Here is a 27,618-nt window from a genome sequence, read left to right as displayed (position 1 = left end):
TTCACTTTATTGCTGTGGTATACTGTGCACTGTCAGGCTGCCCCATCTGCCATTTGACAATATTCCATATAGTTTTAATCTTATTACCTGCATTATTAATTTCTGTCAGAATATATAAGTTTCTCGATTTCTTAATGACTTTCCTTAAAATATTACAGTATCTTTTTCAGTAAGCAAGTAATGTCAGATCCCGACTTATTCTGGCCTGAACATATATTTCGCTCTTCCTCTTACACGATATCTTAATTTTCTTAGTAATCCACGGTTTACTTGACTTTGTAATGTTTTTTCTTTTTTTTGGGTAACTTTTCAGGAAAGCAACTCTCAAATATTGAGACAAATGTACAGTGGAATAAACATATATTTACGGACTTCTAGTTAGAGACAATCATTAGATTTACTCCTGGTGTACAATCCTTTTTTTACAAATAACTTAGTAAATAATGTAATGCCACACAGTTCACTCATATCTCACTATCCCTCACTGCACACACTATTCACACATTACTATAGATGTATATTGCAGTAGCAACTCACAAACACATGCTTCATGGATCTGATCTACACGAAAACTATTTGTTTCAATATATTTGACTCTGTGTCCAGTTTTTATATAAGTAGCAACTCCTCCTTTTCCCATTTTGACTCTTCATGAATAAGATACTAATCTGTAATCCCTTAAATTTAACTTTTCCATCCCTGTGGTTACATGGTGTTCAGAGAGGCACAAAACATCTATACCTTCAGAATTTACCTCATTTTCTAGGCATAAAAAAGCTCATCTATCTTATTTTTCAATCCTCTAATGTTCTGATGAAACACACAATTTTTATTTCTTTGGATACTGCTACAGACTTTATGGCACTGTTCTGTGTTATTCCTTTCCATGCTCTCTATCTGTAACCTGACTCTAGCCTAAAAAATGTGTCCCTGTGACTTCAGTAATCACAGGTATTTTGTCTTGTGTGCATATGGCCCTCTTACACTTTCTGCAAGAAGATCAACTAATGTATCCTTCCCCCTCCTATTTAGGTGCAGGCCATGACTAGTGTAATATCTCCCAGTTCCATCAACAAGCACAGCACAGATATGAGATTTAGTTTCCTCCAACAGTAACCCCCCCCCCCCCTCCCGCAGCTCTCTGTTAACACAGCCGTATTATCCTAGGGCTGGTCATGGAGCTGCAAAACACCCACAAACCCCACAAGAGCGTGAGCTGTTGCTGTTATTATTACATGCTCCTCTTACTATAAGAACATGGTCCTCAGCATCAAAATTTTTGCACAAGGCCCCTAAGCTTTCTGTAACCTAACGTAGCTAAGCTTAGCACTAGGTTCCACAGTGCTTGTGAACTGGTACCGAACTCCTAAACTATCCTGTAGCAACTGGCCTACACCTCTCCCATGACTGCTACCTAACAGCAGGACTCTTTTCTTTCTGCTTGACTTTACTCCCGACCTAGCATTGAAATTGTTACTACGAGTCTGCTGCACCCTACTTTGCTCAAAAACTGTTCGAGGCTCTTTTACTTCAGGTAACAAATCAAACTGATTGCTCACTGGAATCTGAAAATTGATTTCTGAGATTTCCTCCTTCCGATTACGACTTATTACCTGTTCCCAGCTCCCATTGTATCGTTCTCCCTTGAACCTGTCTAATTCGAAGTACGCCATTTCTAAATCAGCCTGAAGGGCACAAATCTTTTTTCCTTGTTCAACGATTTTTTTGTCATGGCTACATAATCTACAACTCCATTGGCGAGCCTCTTCTGGCACTTAACAGCTTCCCCGCTACAATCACCCCAATGAAACACCATCCCACAATCATGACATTTCACTCCCGTGTTCACTAACCTACAACAACATCCACATTTGTCACACATGACGGCAGAATAAGCAATACAAATTACACTACAAACAATTCCGCTACACCAAGGAATAATTAGTAGGAAGGAACTTATCTTCCAGTGTGATGAGTAGAGAGCTTCTGGATGTCAGGGGAATGTAGCAGCAGGCGAATATAAACAGCGTGAAGTTAATTTCCGGCGTAGGTTATACTGGCGGCAATCATGAAACGAGTAAGAAACTGAAGAGGCTCGATTTTTCTAAAGACAAATTTGAACAGGCGATATCACTGAATTATGTATAATTACTGTAATGGAAACAGAAACACCATTTAACGACTTTACTGCAAATTGACATTCCCCTTGGAATGTGAACACAATATGGAAAATTAACTGTACAGAAGTATAGAAACACAGAAAACAGAAACCGAATACAAACTACACACGCGCGATACTCTTCACAATATAGCTACACAGACACTACCCGAAAATTATTGAATAATCACACGCCAATGGTTTGCACTTATCTTCTCGCGAAAACTGCGCAAGTAAAAGCAAAACCTTCAGTATATAGATCACAATAGATACTAATTTACTCATTTAAGCAGCCGGCCGCGGTGGCCATGCGGTACTAGGCGCTGTAGTCCGGAACCGCGACACTGCTACGGTAGCAGGTTCGAATCCTGCCTCGGGCATGGATGTGTGTGATGTCCTTAGGTTAGTTAGGTTTAAGTAGTTCTAAGTTCTAGGGGACTCATGACCTCAGATGTTAAGTCCCATAGTGCTCAGAGCCATTTGAACCATTTTTCTACTTATTTAAGCCACAATATTGCCTTAATACATCGTTTTTCCACGAGTAAACACCTACGTGTACGAGCACACAGAGTAAACACACACGCCTGCTCCAAAGAGCTTCATGTAAAGAGGTGCATCTACGGCCGTTAATGTGAGGTAACGTATTTGCTTGAGTACTCAGAGTGAGGGTAATACGAAGCAGTGTAGCACACAACGTTGACTTTGCGATCAGTTGTGTTTCCCGCTACGTCGGCTACCCTGTCTAAGAGGCGATGTTCGCTGAGCTTGCGGCTAGGCTTTCGCCACGCATGCTGCTCGACTGCGGGCAACGTATCCCGATTTCCACATGACATGAGGCGTCGTTTGTGCAGTCCGCAGACACGTGCGGTTTACGCGCAGCCTGTGACCAACAGCGACATTATTCTCAGAGGTTTTATTTAGCTTAGTTAATATTATAAACAGGGTTACTGCAAAGCATATGTATCACTTCAGCGAGTGTTGCTCCTCTAGGAGAGGATAGAACAGTTCAAATGGTTCAAATGGCTCTGAGCACTATGCCACTTAACTTCTGAGGTCATCAGTCACCTAGAACTTAGAACTAATTAAACCTAACTAACCTAAGGACATCACACACATCCATGCCCGAGGCAGGATTCCAACCTGCGACCGTAGAGCTCGCTCGGCTGCAGACTGTAGTGGCTAGAACTGCACGGCCACTCTGACCGGCGATAGAACAATCCTCACTAACTGCGTAGGAAAGACATTGGATAGTGAATCCCTCTTGTCTGGATCTTAGATCGTTCGCCTGCACTCTACAGGATGCGCCTAAGTAGCTGGCTTTCTTGTGAGGGCTTCATCTAATAGGTTGCCATTGACAAGATCTATACTGCATGGAAGCATAATACCCTCAGGAACCTCCATGAATGGATCTCCTGACAATGTCTTCCTACCCTTATACCTATTTCCTCTCCAGAGAGACGTTTCAATATCGAACCGGTGATACCCTATTGCATCAACCGTAAGCACAGCTACTGACTGTTCAGTATTTGTGGAGGAGTCTTTGGTAGTTTGTTTCTCTTCAAATCTTTCAGAAATCCAATAAACACAACTAACACTTACAAGGTACAAAGAACGTACGGGAAGAAAAAGTCTCAACTTTTTTATGAGAAACCTATGCGTGTCCCTTCTAACTGATTAGGTTTTGCTTTTAACGATCCAGAGCGGATAATGGTGGACAGTTCTTAATATTAAAGATACATGATTGATTGACAAATTATATAGCAAAAAGTGAAACGTCCCCTTAGAAAAATTGATACAAGCCTGTGCTTAAACTGACACTCAATATTTTTTTAGCGCAACGCAATCTGACTTCCAAAAATCCCTACGAAAGAATGGCCCTGACTAACATTAACCTATACGTTTCACAAATCACTTACCTCACAAAAATCTTCGTTACTCAAGCTACTGCAATACAGCGAGCACCACTACTGCCAGCTAAATAAAAGATTCAAACTACTGAAGGCACTAACTACTGACAGGCATAGTTAGCAAATGAAAGATTTTAATAGAGAACAAACAGTGTATTTACCTTAATAGTCAATATATATATATATATGGGTAGTTCATGACATCCAGTCTTACAAATTACAAAACTCCGCCATTTCTCTCCTCACATCCACCACTGCTGGCGGCTCGCCTCCAACTGCGCAACGCTACGCGCTGTTAGCATCCAGCTGCCGCTGCCCAACACTACAATGGCAGACAACAATGCAAACCAGCCACAGACTGCGCACAGCACAGCCAGTGATTTTTCATACAGAGGGCTACGTGGCGTTACCAATAAGAAAACCTAAACAGCCTACTTACATAGCCCCCACGCTCCCCACAAAAAATTTTACAAATTGTTTTGGGCAGTGGCCAATACAGATTTGAAAAAAAATTTCATAATTACAATAACAAAGATTTGAAATGCACACACTTATTGATACAATGTTGGTCAAAATCTAAAATTTTCTCACAGTCCATAAAGACAGTCCTGATCGTTCATCACAGTAAAATAGCAGTGTTTTTGCTCAATGTCTGAGCAGTAAAAGAAAATGCACACAGAAGTAGCGGATTTCCATGCAGTCTGGGAGAAGTAGTGTTGTCCATCCAACGGAAAGACAGTGCTGACTCTTGACATGCAGACAGGTATTGGACCACAACAGAGCAAACTCAAAGCAGAGTCAGTCGAAGTTTTGAAGAATATTGGTAGGTTGGTCATCACAGAGCAGACCCACTGTAGTCCTGGTAGAGATTATGGTATTGGTGGGCCACTAGAGGTGCAGACCCACTGTAGTCCTTGTAGAAATAATGGTATTGGGGAGTCATCAAAGGTGTAGACCCACTTCAGTCCTTGTAGAGATAGTCAGCAGCCATCTGTTTGACTATGCGGGCCCACAATCACCACTGAAGAGTCTTGCGGATAATATAGCAAGTCTATAACCCACCACTTGTCCACTCACAAAGTTTATGGAATTGTCCTTAGAACCAGCAATGCTGTTAACCAGTCCCTTGCTGAATTATCAACACACTTGCAACACTATCAGTCCCTACTTCTCACATATTGTCCATATACTATGACCAACAGAAATGTGTGCAGTGAAATGATACTTAATTTGAAGATCTGGTGTCTATACAATTATAAATTTCATAACATAAGAATACAATAACAAAGGTACAAAATACATTATAAAAGAACATTACAATACAGATAATATTTGTAGTAATAGGGGCTTTACAAAAGAATCGAAATAACAAAGACATCAGTGTTACGAAAATTGTGACATAAGTACATACATAAAGATCAGAATAACTTTTGAAACTTCAATTTCACACATGAGCATTAGAATAAAACAGAATAAATAATGTGCAAACATCTTTACGAAGTAAATAACATGTTATTAATGCAAATTATATTTGAGGATAACAGTATTCGTCAACATAGTGAATGTAGCTTAGTATTAGAAGAGAAAAAATTCTATGAAACAGTACACAGAGACAGGAAGAAAATAAATACAAGGGTACACAAACACATAGTGGGATAACACAAAGAAAGGACAGGGTTTGTTTTCAGTGTGACATTTGGTACTGCAGTCCAACCCAAAACTTCATTCTGTAGATCTTTCGTCTTATTTCAACATTTGTTTCCACCAAAAATTTCTATTGAAGCGTGCTTTTTGTGTTTCATATGTTCACATATTTCTTACCTCATTATTTATTTTCCATTATCTTATTTCATCATTTATTTCCAAGAAAATCCTACCTAAACCTATTGTCCCTAAACCCTACTTTTTTGTTCCTATCCTCTTTCAAAATACTCTTTTGGCCAATCCATTTTCTTATAGCTACTCAATTCTTTTCTTCCAATTCATCATAGTTAGTTACTTATATAGTCTACCCCCTCTTAAGCTAACTTAAACCTACTGAGTTCAGATGCTAAACTAAGGGACGACACAATGCAGCAGCACAAAACAATAAATACAAACAGCAATGACAAAAAGGGCAAGTAAGCAATGCAAGCAGCAATAAATGTAATAACTTATACCTAAACATGACAAACCCACAAGCAAAAAAAAAAAAAAATAGTACACTAAAGACAACAATGCAGATAAGGGAAATGTATATTCACATTTAATGTCTATATAATTAAAGTGGTGCACCACAAAAATTTATTGTAAAAAGTATTACCATGTACTTGAAAAGAAAATTCTGTATGCAATTTCTGTGAAGGGAAATGTCTTGTTGTGCACCTTCGTTTTTTCTAAGTACATCATAAAGTTATTATTTACTGGATCTGTAGGCATAAAATATTTATATTAGTACATCTATAAAATTTATTTTAACCAATGCTTCAGTGCAGTTAGAAACTAGATATTAAACAAAATGAGTAAATAAATGCATAAAGCAAGCCATATGGCATTTCTCTCAACTAGCAGGACAATAGCAATGAAATGTTTCATCGTTTCACTAGGCATTTTAGTGACTATCATAAATTAAGAACTCCAAAGTGTAATCACATGTTTTCAAGTTTGAGCGTGTCGTATTTGCGACGCTTTCTACAAAGAAATGTCAATAGCGAGGATAATGGCCCCCTTTTTTTTTACCTGTGCCTCTGAAAGGCACACACTAATGGCTTTTTTCCCAGGCGACTGTCGCACAGCTGGGTGCCCACGACGCATTACGTGCAGGTAGTCACTTACCTTTCTTACTGAAAAAATTACGACAGCAGTTTCCGCTACAGTGACAGTCCCATATAAAAATATTTTCACAGGTTGAGAATTTGCGTTACAAATCTGTAGAAACAAAATCCTTTAAATATAATAGAGTCCAAAAAATTTTCGCCAGCATAGTGATACATTCACGCATATACACACATTTCATAACTCTTAAAGTACGATTCTCAGTTTCCAACATCCTTTTTCACAAACCAGGGTCCCTAACCACTACTCTTTATTCCTTACCTTATTCGTCGACACTTCTTCAATATTTCATCATAACAGATACATAGCATAATCAAATAACTCATATAGCATCAGCTTATTGACCATAAACATACCACAACAGCATAATACACATAGTCATCATAATAATAACATCATAACACCTCAGTCAAATCTCAAAATCGTCGTAGCTTCCTCCAATAATTTCAAAACCTAAAAAAAAAATTCTCTGCTCATGTCAAGTGTCATCTGCCTCAAATGTACTTTAAAAATCATGATCTCATACCAAATATGTCATTCAAAGCTCCTATAGTATCACAATGGTTCTGAAAAAATATGAACAGTTCACAAAGTACAGACAAAATACAATTTCGTAAGTGTGAAGTTATCCAATTGTGTAATTACGTAAACATCTGTCACTGATGTGGTAAAATGAATGTTTGTCTCTCCCAGTGAAATGATCAGATAGCTGTGTAATTAATGTGTTAGAGAAATACGGTACCGATGTGTAAAGTTGTATAAGCAAATACCATATTAGCTACGGTCCTTGTGCTTGCCACACACATGGTACACAAAGTAAGCGTGTACCCCCCTGAGGATTAATGTAATTATATCCTCAGATGTTACAGGTTACAGGAATGGAATGAAATGTATCACGGAAAACCTTTGTATCATTGTACTTCAAATATCTTTAAAAATAAATGTTTCAAGTACAACATTAGGCATTCAAATGCGCGTATTGTAGCGCTAAACTGTGCGTCTTGTTGTAAAATAATCTCTGTGGAAGTGTCGTAGTTATCGTCCTCCGAAAGTTAAGTTCTACAGAAGTCAATGTACTTACCTCATGATAAACAAAAGTGAAATGCTTTTCGTATAGATATGGTAGTTACTACGCTTATTGCCGTGATGAAGTAAGTACTGTACTGTAACGTATTGTTGTGCTACAGAAAAGGCTGTCTCATTGTAGCTATACCACAAAGTTACTACTAAAACATGTTTTCCTTTCCAGAAGAATTCAGAAAAACTGTGCAAATATAATACAGATACACCGCAAAAGCACAATATAAATTGTGTCACACATTGGTAGCGTCGTGATAAAATCGTGTAGGTGTCACATAAACTAACCACTGTGTCATCTGGTATCTCACAGAAAGTACTTTAAATCCAGAATTTATTTTCAAGTAAACCAAAATGTTGCATTAAAATCTCATTAGTAGTACTGGTAAATGTTCTTAGTATGTAAGCCTTATAGTCGTTACGTAATCGTGCAACTAACAAGCCAGAATGTACACACACAATAACACTGTGACGTCTGTTCACTATAACAATGCACTTGTAAATACTGTCTAAATAAATTCTCTAAGTTCTAGACTGGATAGTTAACCTCAAAACATTGTTGCATGTTAACAGATTCTAAGTCTGACAAATTGTACTAGTAGCGTGAAGTGAAAAATTTTATGGCAAATACAAAGATAAAAAGATTATCTTTCAATAAACGGTTTTACATGTGAAATGTGGTGTAAACCTTTACTCTTCATAGTACTCAGAGTTTGAACTTGAAAGCAATTATCATGCGGTATACGTCGGTAAAGAATACTGGAATTTTTCTTAAGGTTAGCGTCTATGTTATTTTTCTCCGAGCCAGCCGGCGCACGAGGCTGCCTGCGGTTTGAGTCATTGTCTGTTTCTTTGTTGGCGCGCGTCGTTATTGGGATTAGGAGACCTAACTTCTACAAATTCACCTTGCCGAGAGGGCCCTGCTCTGTTTGAATCCCGCCAGTTCTGATGAAATTCCGGTCTGTCGTTATGATTATATCGTCTGTCATCATGTCGGTAGTTCCTGTAGTTTCTTTCCTGTCGGTTAAGTGGTGGAGAATTTCTCTCTGAGTTATCACGGCGCAGTGGACTCTTGCGTCTGACATTATTCTGTCTCCCGTGATAATAATTATTTTGGTTCCCGTACTGACTGTTTCTCTGATTGTCTCTGTGATATTCATTACTACGGAAATACGATCTTTCTCTGTAACTATTATTAACCTGCCAACGGTTGTCATACTGGTGGTGTCTGTTTTGGTCACGATTTGCGTTGTAAGAATAACCTTGTCGTGTCCAGTTATTATTTCTTTCATCGAGGAATTGCGACGGATGTGACCTGTAATTGTTGTGTTCCTGTTTTCGCGTTCCGCGATTGTCAGTGTCAATTTCTAATTCTTGTAAGAGTCACTGAAAAGCTTCAATGTCGTCTTTGCAATGCCCTGCCAAAATAATATTCCTTAACTGTTCAGGCAATTTCATTATGCAAATGCTGATGAGTTCTGAAGGGCTATATGGGTTTGAAAGATATTGATTCTTATGCAACATGTCTTCAAAATATTTGACGAGACTGGAAAATTCAGATTGTTCGAAATGTTTCATCATAATGATGCTATGTTTTACTCGGTCTTGTGTAGCTTGAGACCAATATGCAGAGAGGAAGGCATGATAAAATTCTCCTTCACTGTGACAATCGTGAATGACCGATCGCATTCTTACAGCTGGTTCATTCTCCAAGTAGCCACACATAAATTCTAATCTGTGCTCTAATGACCAGTTGGGAGGAAAACAATGAGAGAATTGATGGAGCCACGCTTGTGGATGAATGTCGTTGCCAGAATTCTTAAATGTTTTGAATTTACGTGCAGTAATGAACAGCTTATAGTCAAAATCATCGTGTCGGTGAGTAGCATATCGGTCATTGTTACGTCGTGTCGGCTGTTCCATCTCAAAATTCGGTGCACCTTGCCAATTTCTTTCATGATTTTCGAATTGCCCTGTGTTATTATTTTGTGGCTTTTCCGTATTTCTGAGTTCCTCTTCCCGTGTTGGAGCGCAAGTGTCCTCTGAAATATGTAATTTTTGTATTACCCACGTCAACTGATCTTGTACTTTCCGGATTTCTTTTTTGTACTGCGTATTAATTTGATTCTGATTTTGTTTGAATTTCTTAATTTGTTCATACTCTTCTGTGTCAGTGATGGCTTCAGGTCTTGTGTCATTCAGATCATCATCTACCTTTGCAGATAAATTAGTGAACTGATCCGAAAGTTCGGCTACTTTCTCCGATAGTGAACACATTTCCTCAGTGTGTTTTTCTGAACCAAGTTTCAGAGTGTCCATTTGTGTTGAAATCGAATCTACTGTGTCCTTTAAGTTTTCTTGAGTTCTTGCAAGTTGTGTAACCGAATCGGTGGATGCAACTGAGTCCATTTTAGCTTGCAAGGTGTCGTGATTTTCACGAACAATAGTTTGCAATTCTTTTATGGCTGCTTCGTGATTCTGTAATGCGTTTTCATGCCACGGAAAAATAGGTTGGAAATGCTCACAAATTTGTGTTTTTACGTCATTACAGATTTTTTTTACATTTCGATTCAATGTTATGTAACTCAGTAGTTAAATCTTCACGTGTTTGTTCAAGTGTGGTGTCTAACTTCCGAAGACTTTGTTCCATTGTGTCTAACTTTTGAAGATTATGTTCCATTGTGTCCAACTGTTGCTGTGTTTGTCTCTGATTTTGTTCCATTGTGTCTAATTTTCTAAGATTTTGCTGTGTTTGTCTCTGATTTTGTTCCATTGTGTCTAACTGTTGCTGTGTTTGTCTCTGATTTTGTTTCATTTGTTGCATTAATTGCAATAATAATGTATTAGGGTCTGGAATCTGTTCCTCTATGCTTTTCTGCAGTGCATTTGCACCGACAACATTCACATTTTGACAAGCAAAAAATGTGTCTTGACTTATTTGAGAAAACAGTGAGGACGCAAAACCTGAATGTACAGTATTTGCAAGATTGTGTCCTATCATATCGGGTTCCTGACGCGAGCTGTTGCCGACCGATCGATCGATAATGCTTCCCTGTTCACTACTTGTTTAATTGTCTTCACCATTATTTGCCGCCCGCTCCATTTCCCTATGCACAATTACCAAATTACTACTTCGAACGTCTGTTAATTCACTGCACAGTGGTGCTGATAAACGACGCTCGTCGTCACTATTATTTCTCAGTTTACTTTGGAGCCTAGTGTTACGTTTTTCACACGCCATTATTGTCACAATATTTCACACGATAACACATAAAAGCACAATTTTAAGAGCAAAAATAAGAGAACACATTAACATAGCACTGAAAATAATATCTAGTTAATTGCAAGCGCAGCTGCGAAATACTTGGTGCAAATCTACATGCATGCCACAACTGTTTTACTGTACAACAATGAAAGACTACAACTACAAAGGAGATTCTCTCTACAATTACGCGCTAGCAATAAACAAAGGCTACACTAACTACACAAACTACAAGAAAAAAATCAGAAGATTCCAGTGAGGTATCCTTGACTAAGGGTCGACATATGAAACGTCCCCTTAGAAAAATTGATACAAGCCTGTGCTTAAACTGACACACAATATTTTCTTAGCGCAACGCAATCTGACTTCCAAAAATCCCTACGAAAGAATGGCCCTGACTAACATTAAACTATACGTTTCACAAATCACTTACCTCACAAAAATCTTCGTTACTCAAGCTACTGCAATACAGCGAGCACCACTACTGCCAGCTAAATAAAAGATTCAAACTACTGAAGGTACTAACTACTGACAGGCATAGTTACCAAATGAAAGATTTTAATAGAGAACAAACAGTGTATTTACCTTAATAGTCAATATATATATATATGGGTAGTTCATGACATCCAGTCTCACAAATTACAAAACTCCGCCATTTCTCTCCTCACATCCACCACTGCTGGCGGCTCGCCTCCAACTGCGCAACGCTACGCGCTGTTAGCATCCAGCTGCCGCTGCCCAACACTACAATGGCAGACAACAATGCAAACCAGCCACAGACTGCGCACAGCACAGCCAGTGATTTTTCATACAGAGCGCTACGTGGCGTTACCAATAAGAAAACCTAAACAGCCTACTTACAAAAGTTTCTAACACAAGTATTAAAATTATTGTATGTGGAGTCCAATATTTAATAATTTTAATACCTGTATTAAATACTGTCTACTGTGTGAATTGTTAATCAGTCGTGTATTACTATTTTGGCTGTGGTTGCCACAGTTCTAGAGTTACCTGTAATTTTAAAGAAACAGCAATGTTTCTAGGCCTTGCATCTGATGTTAAGCTTTCCTGCATGCCACGACTTATGAAGCTGAAGGCATAAACCCTAAAAGCGCTGAGTATTTTAAAATGCATGTGTTACAGTTCATGGGGAGCAGACCAAGTCTGTAGGCTGAGGTTTTACAGAGACTTCATGCAATCCCAAGCTGATAATGGGTGTACAGTGTGTGGGCCAGCAAGACCCTTCCGGTTAAGAAATGTCGGACGTGGTACGACGCTGGGGAGTCCAGCTTGCCAATTGTACCTTTAGGACCAGTCCTCTTCTAGAGCTCCGTACTAAGCCTGGCGAGCTGCCACTTAATATCAAATGACTGCTCCCAACATACAAAATAATATCCACGTGAAAGAGCCTGAATACCCTATCATTGTTTGCTCGTGAACCAGTGAAGAGATTTTCCAATAGTTGACTGCAAATAACTAGGCCCTTTTGGCGTTCACAAGAAGTTCTGCTTCTTAGAAGCAGATGTTGCTGGTTTTCAACTTTTACACTAATGTTGGAGGAAATCTCCTTCCTCGCTTATTAAGATGGCTCAGACCAATCATAATTTTGGCAAATGTTAAAGAAAAATGCATCCCAGAATTTACTTTAATATCCTTATTTTGTAACACACAATGTCACCAGTTTTGAAGTCTACAGTATAATGGTGATATGTTGATATTGTTTGGTCTGACAGTTCAAACAGTCTCCTTGAGCAACTTCACCGTCATAGCTTCATATACTCTATCAGAACATAATATTTACCACAGATAGGGAGAACTAAGGTTGTTTGATGGTTTAGGATGCCTTAAGGTGACGTAAGTTGACAGTACTCTCGGACGTCGATGTATTAAAAGACCACTCACATAGCTGTGTATTTACAAACAGTTACCACCACCCGACGCAGACGACTGGCGTCCTCATGATTCTGAATGATTGAGACCTCATCGTCTTGGATGCAGTAGTCGCCATATAGAGCTGAAACATGAGCAGACTGTCTTACTACGTAATGGATTTTCGTCTCTTCTTATACAGACGGTGCGTAGAACCGCTCTTCCACAGCGGCCGGCGAAAATACGGAAGAAGCTATCCTAGCCTCATTGTGGATAATTATGCATTACTCTGAACAACTGCTAAAAATGACCTGTATGACAGAGGATTAACTAACAGCATTCCACATTGTTCACAAAGTTTTCTTCGACTCCAGTGTCACAATCACGACTTTGGAAATTATGTGTTAAAACAAACAGGACCTTGACCCTGTCATAGCTCTCAGCTCAGTGAACTGAAGTATCTCTTCTGTCATTCCTTATGTTCATTTACTCTTGATTTCATTTGTTCATTTTAATACTGCTTAGCTACCTGATATGTACATGAGTAAAATGTATTGCGGAATGTGGTTTACGCTACAGTTTCAATACAAAAAATTTATTCGCACATCAATCAAGCCTTTCGTTATAAGGAACTCTTGTGACAAACAGGAAGTTACATTTTATTTTAACGGTCATTTTAAGTTTGCGTCAAAATTTGAAATCTATCATAGTGCTCTTCCCATATCAATCAATGCATATTTATTCTGCCTAACCCACTGAAAGAAGGAAACATGAAATACATGATATAATGTAACATAATTTCAGTTTTCGGGATAACCGCTTTCAATTGTTTTGCAATTTTTATTAGATTATTAACAGTTTTGTAACATGAAAATGCGCATTACTCTTCTGCCTAATCAGTTGAATGTCCTTAACGTACTAAAGATATTTTAAATGACTTGCGTTTTCTTAGTAAAAACTGAAATATTTGTAAAGACGTGTGCGCCGAGGTTCTCTCTGAATTATCTCCCTTTCTTTAAATTGGTATTGTTGTCTCAGTAAATAAGTCCTGTTGTATCCCAAGCTTTCTACACATCCTCTAATGACTGTTGCAGACACTTAACCACTGAGTGAGATTACACAGTGGTTAGCACACTGGACTCGCATTCGCCCTGACGACGGTTCAAATCCGCGTCCGGCCACCCTGATTTAGGTTTTCCGTGGTACCCCTAAACCGCTTCAGGCAAATGCTGACCCCGATGTTTGGCCCCCTACCCTAAGTCAACAAACCAACCAGACGCTTAACCACAACTGTCATTCGTGAAATCCTACTGCTGTGAGATACACTGCCACAGCAGTGCAACTCCAATGCCATAGATCTCTTTGGACCATGTACGCCACCCATCGTAGATACGACACCTCAGGAGCACAGCGACAACAATTAAGTGCAGTCACGCCAAATTGAAGCATTTTTGTAATACGTATAATTTTTTGAAATATCGACTGTAAATTACTTTGTGAAAGATGTGAGTATTTATGACCATCAGCAATAATCACATAAACACATGAAAACCTCGAGACAATGTCATCACCTCTTCAACAGAAAGTGAACTGGTTATACAGGCCACCTCCCGTTTGGAGGGTTAACAGGAGTAATTCATTGCCAGGTTACTCACAATGTAAAATTTTCTTTCACATTCAGTATTACTGTCTGTAGTAGTACGCTTTCCATGGTCTACGTGTCAGATAGGGTCACTGACAGCCCAAACGTCGGCTAGCAGTGTCTTCAACAACCTTGCGAACGTGAATCGATACCACAGGCATTACCGAGGACTTTTTGTGGAAGGGACTCCAGAACACCATGTAACCCTACCACTACTACTGTAATTTAGTACGCTTTTAAATAAATAACAGAAAACCCTGTCTCTATGTCGCCACGTATAATAGATTTATTGAATTTAGATTAGTTTCTAAATAAACTATACTATGGAAGGATAGTATGTTAATAGGAAAAGCTTTTCAGAAGAATTACCCTTTTTACAGGGTTTGAACATGTGTTGTGTCTAATGGATAAATAAATCAGACTGTTCAGTTCCTTTCCTAAGATATTACCCAGCGGTTAGAAAAAACGCAGGATGAATAGTATTATATTGAAGCTAGGACAACTCAGTTCAAATATCATTTAGTGGTTTAAAATATGTACTAACGTTCACCAGCCTATCCAGACAGTATGAATCTTGCCTACTTTCTTGCTACTGTTTACGTCGCTTCTTCAAATAAATGTTACTCCACGTAAACAATGTTGGTGCAGATACTGCAATAATTTGAGTACTACATCCTTACACATCACGTTTTTGACATAAAAAAGCCCAGTATATAACTTCAAGGAAGCTAAAAAAAAAATTGGCCAGGTCGGACCTTTAGAAAACCATTTTTCATAACTTTTATTTATTTTATTTATTTATTTACACTTCAAGTTCCGTAGAATCAAATTGAGGAGCAAATCTCCAAGGTCATGGAACGTGTCAGTGCATGAAATTACAACATGAAGGTAATAACAGATAAAAATAAAATGTTTATGAACCCGAAGAAAGTCAGTCCATAAGTTTAAGCAAAAGCAATCAACAATACAAGAATCAGCTTACTTTTTCAAGGAACTCCTTCACAGAACAGAAGGAGTGACCCACGAGGAATCTCTTAAGTTTCGATTTGAATGCGCGTGGATTACTGTTAAGATTTTTAATTCGAGTCGTAACTTATTGAAAATGGATGCAGCATATACACACCTTTCTGCACAGTTTCCCTATCCAAATGCAGGTTTCTGTCGAGTATTAATTGAGAAAAAGCTGCGTATTTTTGGGAATATGTTAATATTGTTAACAAGAAATGAGAGAAAGGAATATACATATTGAGAGGCCAATGTCAAAATACCCAGACTCGTGAACGGGGGTCGAGAGGGGTTCGTGAACTTAACACCACTTATTGCCCAAGCCGTCCGTTTCTGAGCCAGCAATATCCTTTTAGTAAGGGAAGAGTTACCCCTGAATATAATACCATACGACATAAGCGAATGAAAATAAGCAAGGTAGATTAATTTTTGTGTCGAATGATCACTCACTTCAGATACCGTTCGAGTAGTAACAATAGCAGAAGTAAGTCTTTGAACAAGATCCTGAACGTGGGCTTTCCACGACAGTTTACTATCTATCTGAACACCTAGAAATGTGAACTGTTGAGTTTCACTAATCTTATGCACATTCTATGAAATTAAAACGTAAGGTTATGTTGAATTGTGTATTGCAAACTGTAAAAACTGAGACTTACAGCGATTTAGCGTTAGTTTATTTTCAACATGCCATTAACTTAGGACACGACCTGCACTATTTGAAACTCAGCCAATGTTGCACACAACATTCTTAACTACCAAGCTAGTGTCATCAGCAAACAGAAATATTTTAGAGTTACCCGTAATAGTAGAGGGAATATCGTTTATATAAATAAGGAACAGGAGTGGCACCCCCCCCCCACCCACCCACCCCCACCCCCCACACCCTCCCACTCAGACCCCACATCACAGCCACTCTCAACATTGTGAAAGACGACCTTTTGCTGTCTGCTGCTAAAGTAAGAGGTGAACCAATTGTGACCTACACCCCATATTCCGTAATGGTCCAACTTCTGGAGGAATATTTTGTGATCAACACAATCAAACGCCTTAGTTAAATTAAAAAATATGCCCAGCGATCGAAATCTTTTGTTTAACCCATCCAGTACCTCACAGAGAACCTCCTCCGACGGGAGGGGCCGCGCAGTTCGTGACATGGCGCCTCAAACTGCGAGGCCTCTCCGCGGGCCTCGGATTAATCAAACACCAGGAATGAACCCCATATAGGTGTATGATTAGGATGAAATAACAGGGTGAACCAGGCTCTTGAAAGTTCAAGAATGATTATTCACTAATAAAACACAGTTTAAATTAATGGTTGACGTTGTACAAAAGTAAAATACCAAAACTAAAAGTCCTATCAGGTAGCTGTAGGCTTGGATGTAGAGAACTGTTATGACGGCTACACTACCCACAGTACAGCCTGCAAGTGTCTTGTTGTATGGGCTCAATTTCTTTTCTTGGCGTCGTCCAATTTTACATACAGTAAAGTAGGCCGACAAGTCGCAACTACGCCGTAAGCCCACTGTGGCCGAGCGGTTCTCGGCGCTTCAGTCTGGAACTGCCCGACCGCTACGGTCGCAGGTTCGAATCCTGCCTCGGGCATGCATGTGTGTGATGTCCTTAGGTTAGTTACGATTAAGTAGTTTTAAGTTCTAGTGGACTGATGACTTCAGATGTTAAGTCCCATAGTGCTCAGAGCCATTTGAACCAAGCTGTAAGCGGTTTGCAGTGTTCATCCGTGACATCTCCAGGCAAAGCTTCTCCTGCTCCACAAGGGTGTTAGCTCAATCACTGCCGCCTACAGTCTGTGTGACTTACTACCCGCGTTTACTCTAGGTAGCGCGCCATTTCGCTCTTGCCGCCTTTTCTACTCCCCAGAGATACTTCCTTTCCAAACAAAAGGACACTGATTTTCACATATCACCTATTTCTTTCATTGTTCCTAAGCGTGACCATTTCTTACAACTGTCAAATTTACATCAATATGAACAGTTTATGCACACAAATATTTTTAAATACAAAATATTATCAGACAATTATTTAACGTAATAAACAATGTAGATAGTATTTTACATCCATTACTCACATACAATGCAAAGAAAGCCAACCTTCAGTACATCACACTTTACATATACAAAAAATATAGTACCAATATGCGAATATTTTAAAGCAAAGAAATTTTTAAATGCTTACATATACCATAAACACATAATTGTAGACCAATACCTCCCTCTCAACGCAGCACCAGTCTCATGCTGAGGTCAATATAGTGTCAAGCATACAAGAACTCACCCCAGTTCGCGACGTCTTCGGAAAGAGTCAGCATCATAGTGTAGGTCAAAATTTCTGATGACGACCTTGTACTTTAGTAAACATTGTACCTTAAGGGAGCAGTTTTGTTAATTAGTGTATCAAGTGATGCTTTTCTAATCAATGAAACTTTTAAATTATACAGCAATCATGTGAGAAATAAGTGTGTCAAAGTCAAATTAATCTTTTATTCATTTATGATAAATAGTGAACGAATATTTCACGTGTTCTGATCTGATGAGCCATCCTTCAGAGCAGTCAAAGAAACCCACAGTTATAGGCAGACGAAAGCATTTTCTTTTGGTCTTAACAGTGAAGAGGTTACAATACATCTGTTTGCTGCTCCTGTTCAGATAACACGCACCTCACTTTCCAGGTCTTATCCTAAATTCGGTCCGCCCCCTTAGATGAGTGGTCACAACTTCTGATCGCCTCGCAGTGGGCCCGGGTTTGATTTATGGTAGGGTCGGAGATTTTCTCTGCCTGGGAGTGAGTGTTGAGTTGTCCCCATCATAATTTCATCGTCATCTACAGGCAAGCCACCCAGTGTGGCGTCAGCTGAAATGACCTGTAACTTGGTGACCAACCTTGCCCAGCTGGGGACTCCTGGCCATCAGTACCATACTTTCATTTTTTTCTAATTTGGACTTCGGTCCACCTGAGATCGACCACAATAGCTCCATCAAGTGGATCGTGGGATGTACGCGCCATCCCTTGGCACGGCCCTAGGAAACCGGATGTCGATTATACTCATATCAAGTTTTTACCTGTTAATCGTCATTTGTTACTTCTAAATTCCTGTGGACAACTACATACTTAATATCCTAACAATTCTTGCTTACTCAGCCCTTACACACTGGAAAAGGAGAATAGTGGAATCACCTAGGTTCAGGTGGATGAAGCTTGTGGAACAGATGCGTGATACGAAAGTGGCTAAAATGGGTCACAGAGGCGGAGGGACCCCAGAACCACATGGATTGATGGATTCACGAAGGACGTGCAGGTAGTGGGTTACACAGGACGAGATACGCGAGTGGAACATGATAACCTGTGGGCAACTGTTGAAGAGACCTGTATTGTGAAAGAGACGAAGTCGCCGAGATGTGTTGTTGTTTGGGACTTGAATAACGTGCTTCTTCCAGATCGCGTAATGCTCTTGCAATGAATCGCGTGGACGCGGGCGGCGTGTTCACTGAGGTCATGGCTGAGGCAGCGAGCGCAAGCCTCTTTATCTCCTCTGCGGCGGCAGCTGACCGCCGCGCCCGTGGAGCGTAGGAGCCGAGCAGTACGTCACAGTCAACGCGGAAGAAAACCAGCTGCGCAAAGAAACCCTGCCGAGCTGCGGCCGGCGGGCATGCAGGGGGGGTTCTCACATTAATCTGCCGATTTCCCAGGATTGCTCCAGTGGAGACTGGAGATGTGCTGGGGAGCTGCGCATCGCAGTCGGCACGTAGCAAGTGTGTTGTCGGAGCAGAGCTGGCCGCACACCGTGATAGACAGCTGCTTACAGAAGCTCTGGCGGGCAGCGGCCGGCAGCCGGTCAATGTAACTCTCACATCAACCCAGCCGTTATAAACTTTGTTTCTACACCACTGGCCATTAAAATTGCTACACCACTAAGATGATGTGCTACAGACGCGAAATTTAACCGACAGCAAGAAGATGCTGTGATACGCAAACGATTAGCTTTTCAGAGCATTCACACAAGGTTGGCGCTGGTGGCGACACCTACAACGTGCTGACATAAGGAACGTTTCCAACCGATTTCTCATACACAAACGGCTGTTGACCGGCGTTGCCTGGTGAAACGTTGTTGTGATGCCTCGTATAAGGAGGAGAAATGCGTACAATCACGTTTCCGACTGCGATAAAGGTCGGATTGTAGCCTATTGCGATTGCGCTTTATCGTATCGCGACATTGCTGCTCGCGTTGGTCGAGATCCAATGACTGTTAGCAGACTATGGAATCGGTGGGTTCAGGAGGGTAATACGGAACGCCGTGCTGGATCCCAACGGCCTTGTATCACTAGCAGTCGAGATGACATGCATCTTATAAGCACGGCTGTAACGAATCGTGCAGACACTTCTCGATCCCTGAGTCAACAGATGGGGACGTTTCCAAGACAACGACCATCTGCACGAACAGTTCGACGACGTTTGCAGCAGCAAGGACTATCCGCTCGGAGACCATGGCTACGGTTACCCTTGACGCTGCATCACAGACAGAAGCGCCTGCGATGGTGTACTCAACGACGAACCTGAGAGCACGAATGGCAAAACGTCATTTTTTCGGATGAATCCAGGTTCTGTTTACAGCATCATGTGTTTGGCGACATCGCGGTGAACGCAGATTGGAAGCGTGTATTCGTCATCACCGTACTGGCGTATCACCCGGCGTGATGTATGGGGTGTCATTGGTTGTTAGTACCTCTTGTTCGCATTGACGGCATTTTGAACAGTTGACACTACATTTCAGATGTGTTACGACCCGTGGCTCTACCTTTCACTTGATCCCTGCGAAACGCTACGTTTCAGCAGGAAATGCACGACCGCATGTTGCAGGCCCTGTATCGCACTTTCTAGATACAGATCTCTCACCAATTGAAAACCTCTGGTCAATGGTGGCCGAGCAACTGGCTCGTCACAATACGTCAGTCACTACTCTCGATGAACTGTGGTATCGTGTTGAAGCTGGATGGGCGGCTGTACCTGAACACGCTATCCAAGTTGTGTTTGACTAAATGCCCAGGCGTATCAAGGTCGTTATTACGGCCAGTGGTGGTTGTTCTGGGTACTGATTTCTCAGGATGTATGCAACTAAATTGCGTGAAAATGTAATCACTTGTCAGTTCTAGTATAATATATTTGTCCAATGAATATCCGTTTCTCATCTGCGTTTCTTCTTGGTGTAGGAACTTTAATGGCCAGTAATGTAATTATTCAAATACGAAGAAAGGTTTTGAAAATTTTGTGACTCTAAAAATGCCTTAGAAATATGGGTACAAAAATATTTTAAAATGTTAACTTGCATATAATACGAAGAAAAAGTGAACAAACAAGCGAGAATAAAACTTTGGGAAAAAATAATAAAGCGTAAAAACCCAAATATGAGGAATTTTAGCTACCTTCCGTAAAGATGACATCATAGATTTCAGACAGGTACAGCTAAAATATACTTAAACATTAGGTTTCGGCGAAATCTTTCATCAGAAAAGATAACACACACATTCATTCACATAAGCAAGCCGACATCATGCACTGCAGCCTGAGCTGCCGGAGACGGCCAGTCGTGTGCATGGGAGTCTGCTTGCTTATGTGAATGAATGTGTGTGTTCCCTTTCCTGACGGAGGCTGTGGCCGAAAGCTAATGTGTTAGTGTCTCTTACTTGTGTGTATCGCAACGTGTCGCCTTCACGGTAAGTAGCTATCTACCTCCTCCTTACATTGTTAATATTCCAATTTGGAGTTTGCTTTGTTTAATATACACTCCTGGAAATTGAAATAAGAACACCGTGAATTCATTGTCCCAGGAAGGGGAAACTTTATTGACACATTCCTGGGGTCAGATACATCACATGATCACACTGACAGAACCACAGGCACATAGACACAGGCAACAGAGCATGCACAATGTCGGCACTAGAACAGTGTATATCCACCTTTCGCAGCAATGCAGGCTGCTATAATCCCATGGAGACGATCGTAGAGATGCTGGATGTAGTCCTGTGGAACGGCTTGCCATGCCATTTCCACCTGGCGCCTCAGTTGGACCAGCATACGTGCTGGACGTGCAGACCGCGTGAGACGACGCTTCATCCAGTCCCAAACATGCTCAATGGGGGACAGATCTGGAGATCTTGCTGGCCAGCGTAGTTGACTTACACCTTCTAGAGCACGTTGGGTGGCACGGGATACATGCGGACGTGCATTGTCCTGTTGGAACAGCAAGTTCCCTTGCCGGTCTAGGAATGGTAGAACGATGGGTTCGATGACGGTTTGGATGTACCGTGCACTATTCAGTGTCCCCTCGACGATCACCAGAGGTGTACGGCCAGTGTAGGACATCGGTCCCCATACCATGATGCCGGGTGTTGGCCCTGTGTGCCTCGGTCGTATGCAGTCCTGATTGTGGCGCTCACCTGCACGGCGCCAAACACGCATACGACCATCATTGGCACCAAGGCAGAAGCGACTCTCATCGCTGAATCGCTGAAGACGACACGTCTCCATTCGTCCCTCCATTCACTCCTGTCGCGACACCACTGGAGGCGGGCTGCACGATGTTGGGGCGTGAGCGGAAGACGGCCTAACGGTGTGCGGGACCGTAGCCCAGCTTCATGGAGATGGTTGCGAATGGTCCGCGCCGATACCCCAGGAGCAACAGTGTCCCTAATTTGTTGGGAAGTGGCGGTGCGGTCCCCTACGGCACTGCGTAGGATCCTACGGTCTTGGCGTGCATCCGTGCGTCGCTGCGGTCCGGTCCCATGTCGACGGGCACGTGCACCTTCCGGTGACCACTGGCGACAACATCGATGTACTGTGGAGACCTCACGCCCCACGTGTTGAGCAATTCGGCGGTACGTCCACCCGGCCTCCCGCATGCCCACTATACACCCTCACTCAAAGTCCGTCAATTGCACATACGGTTCACGTCCACGCTGTCGCGGCATGCTACCAGTGTTAAAGACTGCGATGGAGCTCCGGATGCCGCGGTAAACTGGCTGACACTGACGGCTGCGGTGCACAAATGCTGCGCAGCTAGCGCCATTCGACGGCCAACACCGCGGTTCCTGGTGTGTCCGCTGTGCCGTGCGTGTGATCATTGCTTGTACAGCCCTCTCGCAGTGTCCGGAGCAAGTATGGTGGGTCTGACAAACCGGTGTCAATGTGTTCTTTTGTCCATTTCCAGGAGTGTATTTTAAGTAACTTGTGCATAAACCTACACTGCTATATACGTAAATTACTGTTTGTAATGACCCAATACAAATATTATTACTCTAATGTGAAATATTTTTTTTTTTTTTTGGTTTTCGGTTGTACTTTATGGTAGTAATAATTTTCATAGTTTCAACTTACTCTGAACAATCAACAAAGAATCTGTTATTACTATCAACACTGTACTAGTTTATTGCTTCCCTCAACAAATTGTTTAGAACTTCTAAGTTGTTTCAGTCTTTATTGCTTCTGCTCATTTTGAATTCTGATACCATGGCAATTAGATCATTGCGGTTGAATTGGGAGAATTGGTAAATTCCTCAACAGCTAAAGCAATGCTTTCCAAGTTTCAAGTTCGTGGAAGCAATGTATCTGAAAACAAGTGTTCTAATGACAGCGACGACAAACCACACCTACAAAATAGTGTACCATCTTTTCTTACTTATAATGCTTACTTATAATGGAAGAATACAGAATGGTCTGATAAGTCTAATCACCTTTCTTCTCGAGATAAACTTCTTTGACCAACATAAAAAGTTGAGCCAGCAATCCTCCAGCTTTCTCATCCCAATGGAAAAATAGGCTCTGTCAAGTGGAGCAAAGCACTCGCAGACTGCAACTAGCACTTCGTCATCTGATGAAAATTTCTTCATACCAAACCAAACATTTCAAGTTAGGAGTCATGATGAAGCTACTTGTGCTTAGTTCTGCTGAAAAGGGTTGGTGAGGAACCGATTTGAAGCCCAATTCATGCACATTCCCCATTATTACCGCTTCTGTTAGGGATGGTGCATACTCATCGTGAAAAAACACAATTATGATCGTTTTGGTCTATTTATGTTCCTGCCTTTTTCCAATTAATCTGTGAGAATTATTTCTTGGGAATACCAGAAAAACAATGGCCATCATCTTACCAGCTGACAAAATGGTCTTTGCCTTCTCCAGTGCACTTACACCAGACCCTTGTCCATTGTTGTGACTGCCGTGTTACTCTGTAACTATACATCCAAGTTTCATCAACAGTCACAAATAGGTGCAAAAGGTCTTGCGGTTTCCGACTAATCATCGCCAGCCGCATTGATGAAATGTTGTGTCGGACGCGCTTTTGGTCGACTGTGAGCAATCGCGGCATCCACCTCATACACACCTTTTTCGTAGCTAATTCACCGTGCAGAATATCATGAACTCACTCAATTGAAATGCCTACAGTCTCAGCAGTCTTACGAATTTCTGTCTGGCGGTCTTATATTACCATATTACAGATTTTGTCAATGGTTTCTTTTGTGGCGAACTAAACTGGACGGCCGAAGCGCGCTTTGTTTTCGGTGCCTGTCAGATTAAATTCATTAATCCAAAAGTATGCATTCTTCAGAGATGGTCCAGAGACCACGTGAACTTATCCTGTTCTGTTTTGGTTTCTGCAGCAATCCTACCATTCCAATGAAAATGTTTAATAACATCACGAAACTCGGTATTCTTTCAGTCGCAGTCGATACACAGGCGATCATGTTTATATTATAGCGTAGTACTGTACTTAAGCTGAATCTATCACTTCAAAAAAGTCATACAGCTCGTAAAAATGACCTTATTACTTAAACTGCTCACTTGACGCGTTTCGTATTTATTTCTATCATATATCCAAGTGCACAGAGGATCATAGGATACTATCGTTACTAGGTGTGTGTGTAACATAAGCTGACAGACTACTACTGTCAACAGAGACTCTCCGGGCAACAGACAACCGGCGCCAGTCAGCGTGTCCTACGAATTCCACGACGCTAGCACCAGGTTATGCACAATGATGATGACTAATTTGGAGCACATTAGAACTATGAAACAAACATCTTTTTTTGAATAAGTTGCAAAAAACAATTGCCACTATTAAACTCCAACTCACGTACCCAGAGAGCTAGACTAATTCCAACGAAGATGAGATGAACAGGATTTCTAATGGGAACATCAGACAGGATTAAATATTTTTGCCTGGAAGGAAGGTGTGGAACGAATGGAACAAACATGGATTTCAAAGATGGTCGTACAATACAGATCCAAAAGAAATATCGACACAGGACGCCCATTTAAAAGATGGAACTGGGGCCAGAACAGGTCTGTGAAAGGCAGAAGAAGAAGAACAAGATAACTTATTTATGTTTTCAGTACAAAAAAAATTTTAGACTCTTTTGTCGTTTGCCAAGAGCCAGTCAGAGAAAGAATACTGGTAAAATTTCAGGAAGGACGGAGAAAGTATATGCTCATGGCTTTTGAGAAGGTATCGTAGTGAACAACCATAACTTGGTACATTGTACAGTGTTTTCCTGTTTATCCACGGTAGACAAATAAAATTTTGCTACTTTATTCGTCCCACTACTGTATTATGTCTCGAAATCAAAAAAGAAAGTAATCGATTCAGAATTCTGAGAGCGATACCTTGCTTACTTTCCTTCCACCGTCCCTGTTTGGGCAAAATAGGATACCACGTCTACCAACGTTTTGTTTACAATCAGTAGCAGCTGGTTTGTGAACTGAAATTGACAACGGAACAAAGTGCGTAGCAAGCCGTCACTCACCTGGGCGCACGATGGCAGCGACCACCAGCAGCGCAGTCGATAAATGGAGGGCAGAGCTGTTACGAGTCATCTCGAACGTTTAGGAGCTTCCTGTCACTCCAACAGATGAGAACTGTCTGTCCGTATATTTTCTACAGGCCAGAAGGCCGTTGGCGGCATGCCAAGAACTTGAAGATAAGCTAGCGGGTAAGTAGCTTTGCTACAAATTACGCAATAAATACACGTGACTCATTCTTCTGCGAATGATCAATGTAGAGTGCAACACAAATCAGCAGCTGCGATCGTCTGGGATGCTTCACTGTCCACGACAGTATTAAAAGTTTATATTTCGTTACCCTCATATTCATTTCATAAAATTATGTATGCATTGTATAGACACAGTGTAGAAAAAAGTGGTCCAACTAAAACATTCATATTTCTTTACGTACTACACGAATGTGTAATGAAAATGGGGGTTCCTATTTTAAAAATGCAGTTGATATCTGTTTGACCTATGGCAGCGCCTTCTAGTGGGCCGACCATATCGCCACCTGGTTTCCCCCTTCAAGGTAGACAAGTTTCGTTCTTTGTAGTTTTTTAGTTTGACGATTATTTCGTGAGATATTTGGTCCGGTCACGATCAATGGACCACCCTGTATATACTGAAAGGGAAATGTCAAAATACCCAGACTCGTGAACAGAGGTCGACAAGAGGTTCCTGAACTTACAACACTTATTGCCCGAACCGCATTAAGGTGAGGTCGATCATGGCACTGAAACAGTTACACCGAATGCACATTACTGCCACTAGTTTGAGTAACTTTCTTTACCAGGCAACCACCTACATCATATTCCCAATCCCTATCAAGATTGTTCCGTGCTCCACCCACTATCACTACCTAATCCTACTTTGTAAAATTCCTAAATAACTTCCCTATGCTGTCAGTTACTTGAGCCAACCCTGAACTGGGCTTCACAACACTGGTGACCTGGTACTCACTCTCCAACACTTCCTGAAACTGTTGGCCCACACCTCTACCGTGAGAACTGCCTAGCAGCAGAAACTTCTTCTTTGTGCTAGACTTTGCAACTAACCTAGGCCTCCTAATTGCTGAGGACTGCTGCATGTTCCCTACATCTACAGCTGAAAGAGGCTCCTCTGCACTCAACTCTGACAGTTGGTCAAATCTACTGCATATGTGCAGTACTCACAAACCTATGATAGAGCCCCCACTTCTCAATCAAGGTAAAATTTTACAGTTACTCATAAAAACTATACGTCTATGTTACCAAAGTTAGGTTACACCGCCGGCCGGAGAGGCCGAGCAGTTCTAGGCGCTACAGTCTGGAACCGCGCGACCACTACGGTCGCAGGTTCGGATCCTGCCTCGGGCATGGATGTGTGTGCTGTCCTTAGGTTAGTTAGGTTTAAGTAGTTCTAAAGTCTAGCGGACTGATGACCTCAGAAGTTAAGTCCAATAGTGCTCAGAGTCAAGCCATTCTGTTACACCAGTAGAACTATTTATAGAACTAACAATAATGATCTCGAAATTCTGTGCCTACAAAGAAAGCAAATACTTGTTTTAATACTACTACACCACAGCTAATACCAATACCAACAAAACTTCACAAAATTATTAGCTAAAACCAAAAAATTCAAACGACCACTGGAACACTAAACGAAGTTAAAACACTGAATGAAAATTTTACTGAAATATTTCACTAGAAACTACAAGAAACGTTAGTTGAAAACTAAAGGACGACATTTTCTAAACAACGCCAACGCACAGAAAACTCTAAAAAACACAGCGAGCGATCGGTTCCAAAATTTTGTAAAATCGTTGTTTTGCCACAAACCGGACGAAACATCGCTGAAAACTATTACATTTAGTAACTGCATAACAGTGCACAAATACGTTTGTCAGTACTTAGCTACAGCTGCAGTGCAGTGCACGCCGCAAAATGTCCTCCGCCACTGCGCCTACCTGAGTATAACAGAGATATGGCGGAGGATGGCAAGGAACACATGTTTTACGTGCGGCAGACTCTGGAAAAACTCACATTGTGTCTACTGACAATTACACAGAAATTTT

At 41.1% G+C, this 27,618-nt stretch overlaps 1 protein-coding gene across 1 annotated transcript in view; it reads right to left on the bottom strand.

The window, feature by feature from the left end:
* The window catches only part of LOC126266757 (uncharacterized), a 49,063-nt gene extending 23,389 nt beyond the window's left edge, over positions 1-25,674 (bottom strand). The window contains exon 1 of the mRNA XM_049971273.1: positions 25,547-25,674. Within this exon, the coding sequence (XP_049827230.1) occupies positions 25,547-25,616 (70 nt within the window). The 5' untranslated portion in view covers positions 25,617-25,674. The remainder of the gene's footprint in view (positions 1-25,546) is intronic.
* Between the last annotated feature and the right edge of the window lie 1,944 nt (positions 25,675-27,618).

This window comes from Schistocerca gregaria, chromosome 4 (assembly GCF_023897955.1).
Source record: "Schistocerca gregaria isolate iqSchGreg1 chromosome 4, iqSchGreg1.2, whole genome shotgun sequence".
In the NCBI taxonomy this organism is placed as follows: domain Eukaryota; kingdom Metazoa; phylum Arthropoda; class Insecta; order Orthoptera; family Acrididae; genus Schistocerca; species Schistocerca gregaria.
This window is presented reverse-complemented; position numbering and strand designations above follow the sequence as displayed.